Source organism: Phytophthora sojae (genome assembly GCF_000149755.1).
Source record: "Phytophthora sojae unplaced genomic scaffold PHYSOscaffold_5, whole genome shotgun sequence".
NCBI lineage: Eukaryota > Oomycota > Peronosporomycetes > Peronosporales > Peronosporaceae > Phytophthora > Phytophthora sojae.
In genome coordinates, this window is record NW_009258119.1 from 3,694,056 (window position 1) to 3,708,177 (window position 14,122).

Sequence of the window (14,122 nt, forward strand, 5' to 3'; positions counted from 1 at the left end):
GCGATGCCAACTACGACGCTCGCCAGCTCAAGCGGCTGAAGGAGGCCAAGTTCCCGCACCGAATCCAGGCGCTCCCCCATGTCTTGAAGCGCATCGACCTCTTCTCCACGACCCCCGAGCACGCGGCGGTGGAAGCTGCGGCCTCCAATGACATCGACTGGCTGCGGACGCTTTTGCCCCAAATCGGCCAGGACAAGGACCACGTCGGGTGTGCAGCCACGGACGTCGCAGCTGCCCACGGCCACCACGAGGCCATTAAAACCATCTTCAAGTGGTGGGTGAAACCCGGCTACAAGCCGCAGCAAATGTGCAAGCAGGCGTTGATGAACGCCGTGAGGGGAGGGCATGTGGATGCAGTCAAAGTTCTGCTGGCAAGTTGGGAGGAATTTGAACTTGGCAAAGACTGGTATTTTAACCATTATGGCAAGCATTCACCTTACGATTTCGACGAGTTGGAGGCGTTGGAGGAGGCGGTGAAGGGCGAGGAGAAGGAGATCATTGGGGTGATCTGTGAGAAGACGGAAGACCCAAGAGAGCTCTTCAACTGGGCAGTTGAGCAGGACAACCTCCAGGTATTTCAGTGTGTGTATCAATTCCATGGCGAGGACGAGATGGAGAATGTCTTCAGAGCAATGATCGATGCGGCCGGTCGTGGGTGTCTGGAGATTGTCAAGTTCGTGATGGAAGAGTGTGGCGCTGAACTTGCAGAGCTATATGAATGTGACCTTCTCTTTCGCTGCCCCCTCGTCACTGCGATCGAGGAAGGGAAGCGGAATATCGTCGACTACCTGTACGAGCACAATGGATACAAAGACGCATCGTTTATATCAGCACTCTGTGCTGCAGCTTGGTCCGGCTCGCTGGAATTGGTGGAAATGTTCTTTGGCAAGCATGGTTTCGATGCTGCTGCGTTAGATAGAGCATTCGCATCGGCAGCCCGCGGTGGTCATCTCGAGATAGTGAGGCATCTACAGTCGCTTCAGAAATTTGAGCAGGCTGCTATTGATGAGGCTTTTGTATCGGCAGTCAGCGGTGCCCAAATGGAAGCTCTCGAATACTTGTGTGCAATTGAGGGATACACGATTTCGGCTGCTTCTCTCGATGAAGCTTTTCAAAACGCTGCTGGCAGCCTCCAACTTGATATGTTGAAGCATTTGGACAGCAAAGGGGGTATTTCTCGTCGAGCGATAAACAGCGCGTTTGAGTGCGCTGCAATTGAATCAGGAATTCTGTCTGAACGGCGCGATGTCCAAGTGCGGGTATTGGAATTTTTGGTAAACAAGGGAGGAGTCTCCCCCGAAGCCATTGACGCGGGGTTTTCCGACGCAACACTTAGATGTCGTCTGGACGTTGTGGAACTCTTGTACTCCAAGGGGTCGATCTCTCCCAAGTTGGTTAACAAAGCCTTCCAAGAAGCGGCAAAGCACAACTGCGCTGAAGTAGTTCGGTTTCTCTACAAAACTGACCTTGTCAGTCCAAAGTCGGTCGAGAAAGCCTTCATCCAGTTGCGGATACGACGACGCCCAGACGTCGCTGGACAAAGCTTGGCGCAAGCACTCTTCGAAAGAGCTCCCTCGTCGGGTGTTACGCTTTTTGAAGCAAAAGGAGCTCATTTCTGAAGCATAGCGCTGTGACTGTATCCATACCCCCGGAAATATCTGTCCGGATTGCCCCGAATTGCGACCATCGGTGGATTACAGTGAGAGAGATGTTTGTGGATTTTTTTAGTAAACCCAAAGGGCAGCTCTCAACAATGTGGAAGAGGGGTTATGAATCGGTCTATGTCACTCTCTACTGCGTTTGCTTGTACAAATTTGAAAACCACTTCTGACTATTTAGCAAATCCGACAAACCGCCTCGCCTTGTGTCCCACCTTCGACATTTTCGTCACAGGCCCCTCCCTACCTTCGTGATATCTTTTTCGCCGAAAATTACTGCTGTCACGTGAAGATGTACGGATGCTGCAACTTCCGTAAAGTTTGAGGTCGTTATTGAAAGCTTTACGGTGGTGGCGGGGTCAACGTAAAGTTACGTGATTTGTGACTTTCAAAAATATGGATTTGTTAGCTCTGCTTAACCGATGTCTAGTCGTATTTATTCGTTGTTGGAGTCATCGTCGAGATCATCGTCAAGGTTCGCGCTTCCGGAAAACCTCCACACCGTCTCGTCGCTGTAGTTGGCAAAGAGCTGCGTGCAGTTGCGCATCTTGACGGGCGTCGCGACGAGCTTGGCCTCGAACGCGGTCGAGTCCATCTCCGGAGCGTTCACCTCGAACTCCTGGTCCTGCAGGTAGCAGCATACGAAGTCGTGGAAGTGGTTGTAGGCGGCAATCCGCTCCTGGGTGGACATCTTGATCGCGCGCTTGGCCGTGCCGAAGATGAGCTCGCGGACCTGAGCGGGGGAGCTCAGACACAGGTCGCGGGAGGAGAACACCGGGCGGTACTGCTTGGGGATCTTGCAGGCCTTCAAGGGCTTGATAGGGTCGATGGTAAGCACATTAGAGGTGGCGTTCGTGGAGGACGAGTTGCTTCTAGTGTTGATGGCGCCGGCGGTGTCGACGAGGGAGTTGACAAGGGGCGTGACGATGTAGATCGGGTCGTCGATGGCGTGCAGGAACATGAGGACGGACATGAGGACGTTGGAGATGACGTTGCTCATGCCGCCGAAGACCGCCTCGACACCAGCCATGAGGCCACCGATCACGGCGAAACCAGCGCTAACCGTAAGAACCGTCTCGGCAGTGAACTCAGCGGGGTGGTGCGTGATATGCAGGAGCAGACCGCCGCCCATGTTCTCGGCCGTCTCCTTGGGGTCCTCCTTGAAGAGCGTCCAGAGCGACTTGACGTTATGGCCGAACGTCTTGAAGAAGGTGGTGACTTGCTTGATTCCGACGAGGGGGTCGCGGAGAGTGTTCACGATCCATTTGATAGCGTCCGCGATGTCCTGCGCCAGGTCGATGACCGTGTTGGCCGTGTAGTCGACGACGCCCTTGATCGCGTTCTTGATGCGCTGCTTGAGCGGCAGACGCTTGTTCATTTCCTTCTTCTGCTTGTGCTCGATCTTGAAGTAGTCCCACAGCGTGTTGTTCGGGTGGCTCAGCAGGTAGGCGGACATGGCGGCGTCGGCGGCGTTGGCCTTGAGCTCCTCGTCCGAGAGGTTCTCCTGCTCCTCGGTGAAGCCGACGACAACGGGGCAGACGTTGTACACGTCGTCGGTGCTGCCACTCGTGGAGAGCATGTCGACGGGGTTAGCGGACCCGCTGGACGAGTCCGAGTCGCTCTGCGCCGCGCAGACGCATATCAAGAGGAGGAGAACGAGCGTGGAGTGCCACATGAGACCGAGGAGGAGAAAGTGGTTGTGAGCGAGATGGAGTCAAGCTCGACAGCCTTTGTGTGGCTGTCACCGCCCCAGTCAACTGACGGGATCTCCTGGAGGGCGCAGGACTTGTACGAGTCGATGGTTATACATGTAGCAAATCTGATCGTGGATAGCGCCTGTCACAGCGGAACGGTAGCATCCATTCCACCAGCTTTTAGTTGGCGCGTGCCTTCAAGGCCTCCACGGCGTACCGCGATCCTAGGATGGGACCCCCGGCTCAAACGTGTGCAGGTGCCTGTGCCTTGTTTGCTTGTCTGTATGCATGTGCAGTACTGTACCCTCGAAACGAATGCAACCGTACAGTAGAATGCCTCGTGTATTATTTTAATTCGTGCTGGATAGCATGAACTGTAGTCTCAATTGCAGAAGTCAGACGTATGATACTAAAGAACCACAGTGGCATGTCGTGGATTAATTGGATGTCATTCATTTCGATCTTTGTCGAAGTACTGTATTGACGATCGGGTGGCGGGTGACCGAGCGCTTCGCTTAATCGAGCGATCAGGGCGGCTGCGGGCTGTAGTGGAATAATCTGGCTAGTGCTCGGAAATGACCGATGTAAGCGCTCTGATCCGGGATATTCGGTGTACTATTCGCGCCGTGGAGCGATTTGCCCGAGGGAAAAATACAATTCGTTTGGCCCGCTTGCATCGAACAGAAAAAGTTTGTGAACCGTCTCAAACGGATTGAACCGGCTCACGGAGAGCTCTTTGCATAAAAAAGATTGCACTTCAAAATGCATGTACAGGTATGAAACGAAAATGTGGATGATGCCCCAAGGTTTACAATACAACACATACTAAGCACTTTCAAACAACTTGTTCATCTTCAAAAATAAAGAGAAAACAAGAAATTGCTCAACAAAAGCGACACGAAAAAGAAAAAAATGTGACCTTTTTGCGGAGCGGAGCCTTGCTGCTTGAAGCCTGGGCGGTGCCAGCCTAATTAACTCCAGAATTGTTTTTGAGACTCAGGGATTCATTGGTATCGGCACCGCCGGCAGGTTTCGGGACTGTATCAGCGCTGCAGCTACCAAGCAGTTGAGAGCGGCTGGTCAACTTCACGGGCGTAGGCACCAGGGCAACCTCAATTTTTTAGGTTTGAGTCAAAAGCTGCAACTTTAGGTCGTTTACCTCGAACATGTTATGGCTGAACAGGTAGCAAACGAAGTCGGCGACAAAGGCCCAGACTGACTGTTAGCGGTGGAGTTCTCAGTGAAGCTTCACCGCTCACAGTACTTCGATGGCACCGACAAACAAGATGATGGGCTGGACGCCGACGCCACCGATGCAGCCGTGCCAACTCAAACAAGCCAACTGCAGCCTAGTACAAGACTTACTTCAAGATCTAGGAAAGCAGCAGAAGGCCATGAGCAAGAAACCGCCAGCTCCAGCTTCTTGTGACGAGGCAGCAGAAGATCGCGGTCAGCGTCGAGTCAAGCAGGTGGCTAAAACTAACTTCTTCCAGTGAAGCTGAGAGTGATGTCGGGGCAGCGTAAGCAACAGCGACTTGGTGCTACACATTACCCACATCCATGCAAATTCACATTAAAGATGGTTGGTGACGGGTTTGAGCAAAAACAGATATCAAGGCTACATGTTTGATAGAGCTAGCGTTATCGAGGCTCTAAAGCGTCCTCGGTGCAGCTAGCTAACCAGCCTTTAGACCAGCAACTTAGTTGTTCTTGGCGAAGTCCACACCCTTCTTGATCTGGGCCTCGAGGGCCACGATCATCTCGTCGAAGTTGGCCTGCTCCACGGCCGAGAGCTCGCCGAAGTGGTGCACCTGCTCCACACCGTTGGGGCCGAGCGTCACGGGCGTCGAGAAGAAGGGCAGCTTGGTCACGTCGTTCTGCGTGTACGAGCACTCGACGACGTCCTTGGCGCCGTTCATGGCGTCCAGGAGGCGCGTGGTGAAGCGGGCGCCGGCGTAGGCCATGGAGAGCGTGGCCGAGCCCGTGCCGTTCTTGGCCTGCACGACCTCGTCGCCGCCGAACTGGATGCGGTGCGTGAGCTTGGCAATGTCCTCCTCCGAGAACTTGGCGCCCTCGAGCTGCGACAGCAGGGGCAGGATGGTCGTGCCGGCGTGGCCGCCGATCACCTTGACGTTGGTGGTGCGCGGGTTCCACTTCTGGTTCTCGGCCACGAATGTGGCGGCGCGGACCACGTCCAGCGTCGTGACGCCGAAGAGGCGCTTGGGGTCGTACACGCCGGCCTTCTTGAAGGTCTCGGCCACGATGGGCACCGTCGAGTTGACGGGGTTGGCGATGATGAGCATCATGGCGTTGGGGCAGTGCTCGGCGGCGGCGGCGGCCAGCGACTGCACGATGCCGGCGTTCGTGTTGAACAGGTCGTCACGGGTCATGCCGGGCTTGCGCGGCACGCCGGCGGGGATCACCACGACGTCGGCGCCCTCGAGGGCCTCGCCGGCCTGCTCCATGCCCACGTGGCCCGTCACCTTGGCGTGCGTGTTGATGTGGCCGATGTCGGCGGCCACGCCGGGCGTGTTGACCACGTCGAAGAGGCTCAGGTGGCCGATGTGGTCGCAGTCCTTGAGCAGCAGCGACATGGGCTGGCCGATGCCGCCGGCGGCACCCAGCACGGCCACCTTCTGCTGGCCGGTGGCCGTGGAGAAGGCGCGACGCAGCGTCGAGGCGGAGATGAGGGAGGCGCGGGCGAACATGGTCTACTAGGAGGGCGAGGGAGGGGTCTTGCTAGAGCTTGAGCCGGCGAATTCGCGAGTGACGGAGACCGCCGACAAGGCTACGTGTGGCGCTGGACGACACGCCTTCGCGCGACCGTCGTGGCCCCGAATGGCTCGCGTTATGTGGCGCTGCTGCCACCAGTTGAAGTGGGTCGGTGGCGCGATGTCGCGCGAGCTGCATAGAACGGGGTCTGGACCGTATTTAACAGCGACCGCCGCGGCTATCCCACTTGCAGTTGGCTCGCCAATCTGAGGTGGCAATGCGTCGGGCCCCGCGACGCGGCATGGGGCAACGCGGCGCTGTTGACAGCTTGGATACTGCATTGTGGCAACCTCGGACACCTACTGCAGCTTTGATGCCGTCGATGCGCCCGCTGCGGACGATTTTCGGGGCTCTTGGGCGTGCCCAAAACCTTGCGCCTCATGTTGATGATGGATGAAATGTCCTTTTTCGCGGGAGTTAAACAGGGCGCCCGGCGGTCAGCTCTGCTGCACGACGTTCCGGCGTCCCGGGGGGCGGGGCAACCTGCCTGGCGAAATTCGCCGGTCTCAGCGGCGGTGGAGACGGCGATCCGCTGTCGGCAGTGCCGCCGATCGCACTTTAGCTTTGCGTCTACAGGTGCAACTTCAGTTTCAGCCATTTCTGAAGCGACGCTTGTCGAAGTTGACGCCTGGAGCAGCGCGTGACGAGCCTGCGTGGCCGGCTCTACGGTAGCCGAGGAGATTTGATCCGAGGGTCCAGGGCCCGGCAGACATGAAGAGGTCGTTGCTCGCAGCGCGCAATACTGAGCGCGTCGCAGCCTCACGTTTGCCCCGTGATTGGCCCACTTCAATCTGATGAGCGACCCCATGTCAGTCCCCGGAGACCTCGCCGAGGGACTTTCGAGTCGATTCCCTCGGCGGGGGAATCCGTCAATGCAAATCGGAATTTGCTCCACATTGCCAAGAATCTTGCCGCAAGATGTCCACGAATCCGAGGGAGCCCAAGCGACAAAAGATTGACCCAGGAGCAACCGCACCCGGCGCAGCTCGCAGTGCACTTGACGCAGCTGAAGCTAGTAAGGTCGAGGTTGAGGGGGAGGCCGCCGGATCTGCGTCCGCGTGGGTGGAGAGCACGACCAGGACGTTTCCGTGGGGCTGCCGATGGAGTCCGATTGCCTGCAGCCAATCTACTATGTGCGCAAGTGCTACGCCGAGTATTACGAGTTGGTTATTCGCCTGCTTGAGGTGAAGAAGGTTAAGTATGTGACGATCTCGGGGACACCAGGTAAGACGGCTACTGGATTCTAAACGACTGTGTTCTGAGCCTGTATACTGAGCTGAATTATTCTTTGTTTGGCACAGGGATTGGCAAGTCTGTCTTCTACGCATACTTCCTTGAGCGCTACAGCGCTAAGAATAAAGATACCACGATCATCACAGCCTCTTTCCTTCGATCGGACTCGCAATCAATCAGGACGAATGTGGTCGTGTGGAAAGGCGGACAAGTGATTGGCGACGCTGCGGACGAGAATTCCGCGATGGACGCTCTCCTTGTGAAGACGAAGAAAGAAGTGGGCAAGGGAGGCAAGCTGATTTACCTGTACGATGGTCCTCCTATTTTCCCTCCTCAGACTGCACAAATGGTGTGCTTTACGAGCCCAAACGAGACGTGGTTTCGTATGATGGCGAAGAACCCGCACAAGCGAACTCTATTCATGCCCCTGTGGGATCTCGAGGAGCTCCAAACTGCCGCGAAAGCACTTGATCTGGCGATGGATACCTCAGATACCCTCTTGAATTACGAGGAGGGGGCTCTTTCGGTTCTGGATAAAGTCGAGCAGCGCTACCGGACTTTTGGTGGTGTTGCTCGTGAATGCCTGTCCACAGTTGAAAGCATCATCGAGTCACGGCAAAAAGAGATGGAGATATTTATGTCCTATTTCGAAAATGTCGACAACTTGGTAAATTTTTTTAACAGAACAGAGGCTGAGGTGGTGCTCCACGGCGTTGGTCACTACATACCCAACCCAGAAGGCCCCGGATTGTATACGCTTGTGGTGGCATCTGAGTTTGTCAAGCAGTTTTTAACTGATCGCTGGAAGAGGCTGGAGGCCAGCACGCGAAATAAAATCTGTCGGGAGTTGCAGGCTATATCGGCTGCTGCATCGTTTCGGGGTGTGCTATTCAACGTACATGAGAAAACCGAGCAGCAAGATCATTCAGCTGGACCTTGAGAGAAGCGATACTGCAGCTAGTCTCTTGTTACTTCATGTCGCCATTAGAAACGGTGGTGAAATTACTTGGCTGCAGTCTATATACTACTGTAGTTTTGCATTTTCTTACATTTACTATTACTGTTTTAGCGTGATTGTTGCTAGTTGCGCCAGCTCAGCGGCATCAACTTCTTTTTGTCGTGCTCGACACAGTGGCAGCCACGTGCGTGGTTTCACGGATGGAGTTCGGGACGAGATCTTACGAGGAGTCGCGTAGAATGACTTGCTGCTAGAGCCTGGTCCTAGAGATAGCGGTCGTAGTGCTCATTGCGGAATTGGAAGCTCACTGATGAGGCCCGGGCTCGCACCACAGCCTAGAATTGTTTCACTGCATCCTATAGTCGCTTTTGAGCGCGATCCTAAAGCTAGGACGGCCGGCGGCTGTGATCTGGTGCCACCGGTGTCCGCCACTGCCGCCAAAATGGGCACTTCTGCAACGTAACACAATGCGGGACAATCTAGTTTGTGGCACTGCTGCCATTTCCGACTTCCATACTTAAGCTACGCTATACACGTCACGCTATCACTTCAACGTGCACATCTTCGTCACCTTTCGCGCCATGCTGCTTGCGCGGTTCCTGCTTCCATCAAGCAATTTCACCAATCATCGCAAGTATTCAAACGATATCGCCAATGATCACTAATTACTCCTGAAATAGCCAATAGATTTGCTTACAAATTTCCCCCGGGTTCGGAATTGAGGCGCGTCTTCGTGAGCGTATCATCGGAACCAAAGCTCGCCGCCGCTCCGCATCGAAAGCTCGTTTCTAAAAACGCCGACAAGCACTCAAGCGCCTACAATGTCGTGATCGCACCCGGCCCCCGGCGTCCTCTCATTCAACCTCTGCCGAACCCGAAGTTGCTGCTGTCTACTGAGGCGGCATGCTCGCGGGACCGGGCAAGGCCGACGCGGGCAGTACGTTCGCGGCCCCCGGCAAGATCGGCACAGACGTCATGCCCGAGCCCGACGGCATGCCCGACACCAACGACATGCCCGAGCCCCTCGCCATGCCTGACCCCGCCATCCCGTTCATGGTTACCCGGGACCCCGGGAAGGACGACCCGCTCGCGACCCGACACGCCCGCGACGGACGACACGCGCGCCGAGCCCGACAAACCCGACTCGACCTTCCCGTTCACGGCCCCCAGTAGCCCCAGCAAGGACGACACCCGCGCGGCCTCCGACATGCCCTGCAACGACGCAAGACCGGCAGCCCCTGACATGCTCGACACGGTCGACATGCTCGCGGATCCCGACAAGCTCGGCGAGGCCAACCCTTCCGCGATCCCCGACATGCCTGGCGCGGCCAACCCTTCCGCGGTCCCCGACACGCTTGGCACGGACGGCATGCTCGCTGACCCCCGACACGCCCGGCACGGTCGGCATGCTCTGCGCCCTCCTCAAGCTCGGTTCGGTGGGCCCCTGTGCTGTTCCGGATAGTCTTGGCAAGGAAGCCACGATCGAGTCCCCCGAGATGCCCGGTACCAACGCCATACCGGCGACTCCGTCTGCCCCCTCCCCTCGACCAGCCCAGCGCGAACGGCATGCTCGAGATCATCCCAAGGCTCACGATCACCGACCATGCCCGACCTTGACTGCGTGCTGATCCCAACTTGGACAGTACGCTTGCGGTTCGGGCCAAACCCGATACGGACTGCACGCTCGCGGCGGTCGACAACATTGGCATGGGCGGCGCGCGTGCGCCTCACTAGAAGCCCTGTGTGGAAAGCATGATCGCGGCCCCTCACAAGCCGGGCATGCCAACGCGCCTGCGAGTCCCTCGTCGACAGCCTGCCATACTTCCCGGCGAGCCGGGTAGCTCAGCGAACGACCGGGGCTTATGACAGTTTGAGCTTACATTAGAGTAACAGAGCAATATATGAAGCCGTTGACATTGCCGTGTACTGCAACCTAGACAAATATCTCAATCTTGACATAACGACATCTATACAAAAGTCTAGTCAAACATGTCAATGTCGACATGTCTGCTGTCATGATAATCACTATACTCAGATCAATACAAACATGTCGATGTTGACAAGTCGTCGAAGCAACGTTGACGTGGTTGAACATGCAAAAGCTAATACATGTAGCCACGTGGCCACAATCAACGTCGCTTCATAAGGACCAGACCGAATACAATGGAAGCACGTGCTTCTTTGTCTTTCGGTAGATTGGCCACTTGAAAGAAGCGACCATTGACGCTCAGCGTCTCGGCTTGATTATTCTTGTCATGTAAGTCTCGTAGAGACCAGAGGTGTGGTATAGCGAGTTCATCCACCTTTTAGTTAGCTAGTCGCCTTTGGTTCGGCAGGTTTTGCGGCCCGCTCAAACATGAACGTGATGCTAGGGAATTACCACCTCCCTGTGTCGGAACTACGTATCATGAAGGTGCCAACCTGTGTTTGAGTCAAACAGCGGTTAGACGGTATTGCTCACAATGCCTCATCAGCACGCATGGGAGCATAAATCAAAACATGATGCTTAATAATGATGGCGCTCAATGTGGCTAACCATATTTTCAAGCTGCGGTGCCCACGCAGCGCTTTCTACTCGTTCTAGATCCTTATATTTGAACGGCCATGTGCCCCCTCCGCCTGCGCGACCCAGCAATGCTCTAGATGATCGGATTGCTTGCGTTATCTAGGGCGCTCCGCCACGCTTTCACGACAACTTACAGATGCAACCTGGACACCGCAGTATCGGCAGGATCGCGAGGGGTCGCTGTTAAGGTAAGTTAGTATTATCACAACTATTCGCTCATATTTTACAATATTCTGGTTTGGATTCTCTACAGAAGGAAATATCCCGATATTTAGGACAAATTACGCCAAGGTTTTTCCCAGCGTAGTCTTCAACCAGCTCAGTATTAAGACCTCAGTCAAGTTTTGATTGGGTGGATCTGACCAATGAGACTGAACGTCGGTGGAGCCCGAAGGGTCGGCGCCGGCCGCTGGGGACCTCTCTTACCCTATCCCACAAGTATACAAATTTCTATATTAATTTTATCCCTGCAAAATTGGGATAAGAGCGGTCGCCGGTGGGTTAATCTAAATAAACGATCCAAATAATGTTTTGGGGTTAAAATGAGATGCTATGTATGTCGCTCCTTGGCTAAAAGATGCTGCTTTCAGCCAATAGGAATCCTAAGTCTCTATGGACCATGATCGTAAATGTATGTAGCCTTTGGTGTGTCGACACCAAGTTCGAGAAATCCTTTCGAACCTCCAACAGACACGACGTCTGTTGGAGTTACAAGTGACTGTAGCCACTTGTGCGTGTAACCCTGTTACATCGCGGGCCTTGCCACATGCAATTCTGCCGGCAGATGTACATCGCGGGCCATGCCACATGCAATTCTGCTGGCAGATGTACATAAGGGCAATACCGGCAGCAGCAAATGCAATTCTACTGGCAGAAATACCGGCACTTGCGAACTGTACGAGCAAAGACCCAGCCGTTTCTGCTGGGTGCTGTGTGTGTTTTCTCTCCTATGTGATATTATGCCGTGATCGAGTAGATATATGGTATTTTGGGATGTGCGCTTGCTGCATGAATACCTGCCGTCTCGTTGCACTAAAACTATGCTCCTCGCGACCAGACAATGCTAGGAGCAGAAGTTTCATGCTACATCGCAAGATAAAAGCTGTCGATCATGATCGTGCTACAGCCTTAAAGAGGCAGAGGAGTCTGCAGTTCATGCATTGAGGTGTAGGAAGTATTTTATAATATATAATAGCGCATCCTACTCCCTGCGTCGTAGCCTACCGAAAACTTCGTCGATGGCGCCAAAGTGTTGAACGTGGGCTCCACCGGACGCAACGCCAGTCGGTCTGCCGCATGAGTCACCACTATTTGATCCTATATCGACCTGCCATAAGAGCGGCAAAACGCATGGGGACTCGAGTGTTTCATTGCCGCGCTTCCAGCTCGGAAAGCAGTCTCAAGCATACCTGGCTGAGAGATGTGTGTGCTACCTCCGCTATCGACGCGCTCAATGGCCACGGCCAGCTGTAAACGGCCACGTCGACATAGTTGAGAGACTTGTAGCGCACGGCGCAAGTGTTCTTTTTGACTAGTACCGATCAACGCTCCGCCCTCCATCGGGCCGCTACTCGAGGCATGGCAACCGCAGCCTGTGCTACTGCAAGCTGTAGCTGCTAGCTGGTATTTCACTTCACTCTATGACATTCTAGATTTATGCAGGTGATGTACACGTAGCCCTGTTTCATCCGCTTCGCGTTACCGACCCCCATGACGATATCGTAGCTGCCCCCCCTGCTTAAATACCTCGCCTTTCGGTCGAGCTACATGCGTTAATAGCGCGCCTAGTTCGAAAGTAGGAGGCAGCGGGGGTGGGCTGTAGTGATCCCTCATGGGCGCCACACCAGAAGAAGCACCCACTGTACGCAGGCATTGAGCCGGCCATAATACCGAATTTGTTTTGTAGAGGGATACACCCACCTATAGGATACAGGATAGTACTAGCCAATCACAATTGTGCCTTCAGATTGACAGGGCTTGACTTGTTGAGGGATACGCCAGTTTCAAGCCAGTAATTTTTGCACTCTCGGCCGCTCAGCGCGCGATCATTTCTGCAACGGCGCGGGCGCCACCAAGTCACCCTCGCCTGTCTGGAGGTCAAGAACGACGCGGGCCCTACCATTTTACACTGCTGCAATGAAGAAGGCTATTGTCGAGCACCTGAGACTACACTGTAATGTTTGTTTCACTGTAGATACGTTCTTTCCGGGTCTACCTACAGAGAAAAGTAGTGGTGTTAAGATGGGCTCGTCGTTTAGCACTATAGCTGCTGGGGGTGCTTCTGTCGGCGGCAGGAACAAACGCAAAGCTTGCTCTACTGAGCTTCGATCTCAAGTTGGGGTGGTGGTGGCGAACAAGCTAATAAGTTGGGCTGTGTCGGCAGCCGCATTGGTGAGATTCGGCCTTGAGAGACTTGAGGTAGAGTGCTCAGTTTAGTAATTTTGATAAATACATCTGGGCGTTTCGTTTTTTGAGCAAAATCGGGCGTCTGGTATTTTACCTCCGGTAGGGTGTATCCCTCTACAAAACAAATTTGGTCTGCAATAGTAAATGTGCGGCAATTCTGCGGCAGAATTGCGCGGGTTACGCTGTGCCGAAGGCTACACGAACAGGAGCGTGCTCTGTGAAGCAATCGCTGTCACTGCGATTATGCACTACCGTCTGTAGTTTGACCCCACGCTCTGTAAAATGACCCCACGCTCTGTAAAATGACCCCACGCTCAGTGAAATGACCATATTCCTCTGTGATTAGAACGCTCTCTCGCCAAGAGACTCCTCACAGACTTTCAGTAAGAGCATCGTCATCGGAGGGCCTTAAAGTAGTGGTACATAAGTGCACGACGCCCCTTCGTCTCGCGGTATCACAGCGGTATGAGCACGTAGGATCGCCTTTGGAACTCTGCCGTGGCGACCTTAAGGCGATTGCGCAGCAACAGCGAGTCACTGCCAGCGATATCAGTGCTTAAGGGCAGCTTGCCGTACGTACAACCGCCGCCCAGCAGCCCATTCATCCAATATCGCACATGAGAGTGTTGTTGCCTCAGCAAAGGGCTTGTGTTCGGCGGGAACGTCTATTAATAACTGCAAGATTTAGATGCGATGACGAATTGTTGCATTGCTGCCAAACTGACACTGCTACGTGTACACGTCGTGTACTACACGAGTTGATGCAGCGTAGGAGCTGCTGGCAATTTTGATGCCGCGCAGGAAGGCGTGCTGGGCGATGGCAGACATGCTGCAT

General features: G+C 54.6%; 5 protein-coding genes across 5 annotated transcripts; 3 read left to right on the top strand and 2 right to left on the bottom strand.

The window, feature by feature from the left end:
- Positions 1-305: 305 nt before the first annotated feature.
- PHYSODRAFT_301981 (hypothetical protein) lies at positions 306-1,619 on the top strand (the record flags this gene model as incomplete). The annotated part of the gene is made up of 1 exon (XM_009530928.1): positions 306-1,619. One exon carries the CDS (start codon positions 306-308, stop codon positions 1,617-1,619), a length of 1,314 nt encoding a protein of 437 aa, XP_009529223.1.
- Positions 1,620-2,094: 475 nt separating this feature from the next.
- PHYSODRAFT_505369 (hypothetical protein) lies at positions 2,095-3,333 on the bottom strand (the record flags this gene model as incomplete). The annotated part of the gene is made up of 1 exon (XM_009530929.1): positions 2,095-3,333. The coding sequence occupies one exon, from the start codon at positions 3,331-3,333 to the stop codon at positions 2,095-2,097; it is 1,239 nt and encodes a 412-aa protein (XP_009529224.1).
- Positions 3,334-4,946: 1,613 nt separating this feature from the next.
- On the bottom strand, positions 4,947-6,106 carry PHYSODRAFT_286325 (hypothetical protein). Its single transcript, XM_009530930.1, has one exon. It carries the CDS (start codon positions 6,058-6,060, stop codon positions 5,053-5,055), a length of 1,008 nt encoding a protein of 335 aa, XP_009529225.1. The 5' UTR covers positions 6,061-6,106; the 3' UTR covers positions 4,947-5,052.
- Positions 6,107-7,601: 1,495 nt separating this feature from the next.
- Positions 7,602-8,297, top strand: PHYSODRAFT_506731 (hypothetical protein; the record flags this gene model as incomplete). The annotated part of the gene is made up of 1 exon (XM_009530931.1): positions 7,602-8,297. One exon carries the CDS (start codon positions 7,602-7,604, stop codon positions 8,295-8,297), a length of 696 nt encoding a protein of 231 aa, XP_009529226.1.
- Positions 8,298-9,218: 921 nt separating this feature from the next.
- Positions 9,219-9,777, top strand: PHYSODRAFT_251084 (hypothetical protein; the record flags this gene model as incomplete). The annotated part of the gene is made up of 2 exons (XM_009530932.1): positions 9,219-9,364; positions 9,393-9,777. The coding sequence occupies 2 exons, from the start codon at positions 9,219-9,221 to the stop codon at positions 9,775-9,777; spliced, it is 531 nt and encodes a 176-aa protein (XP_009529227.1).
- Positions 9,778-14,122: the final 4,345 nt, after the last annotated feature.

Coding starts and splice junctions, on each gene's coding strand:
- PHYSODRAFT_286325 (XM_009530930.1), bottom strand. CDS start 6,060: ATGTTCGCCCGCGCCTCCCTCATCTCCGCCTCGACGCTGCGTCGCGCC.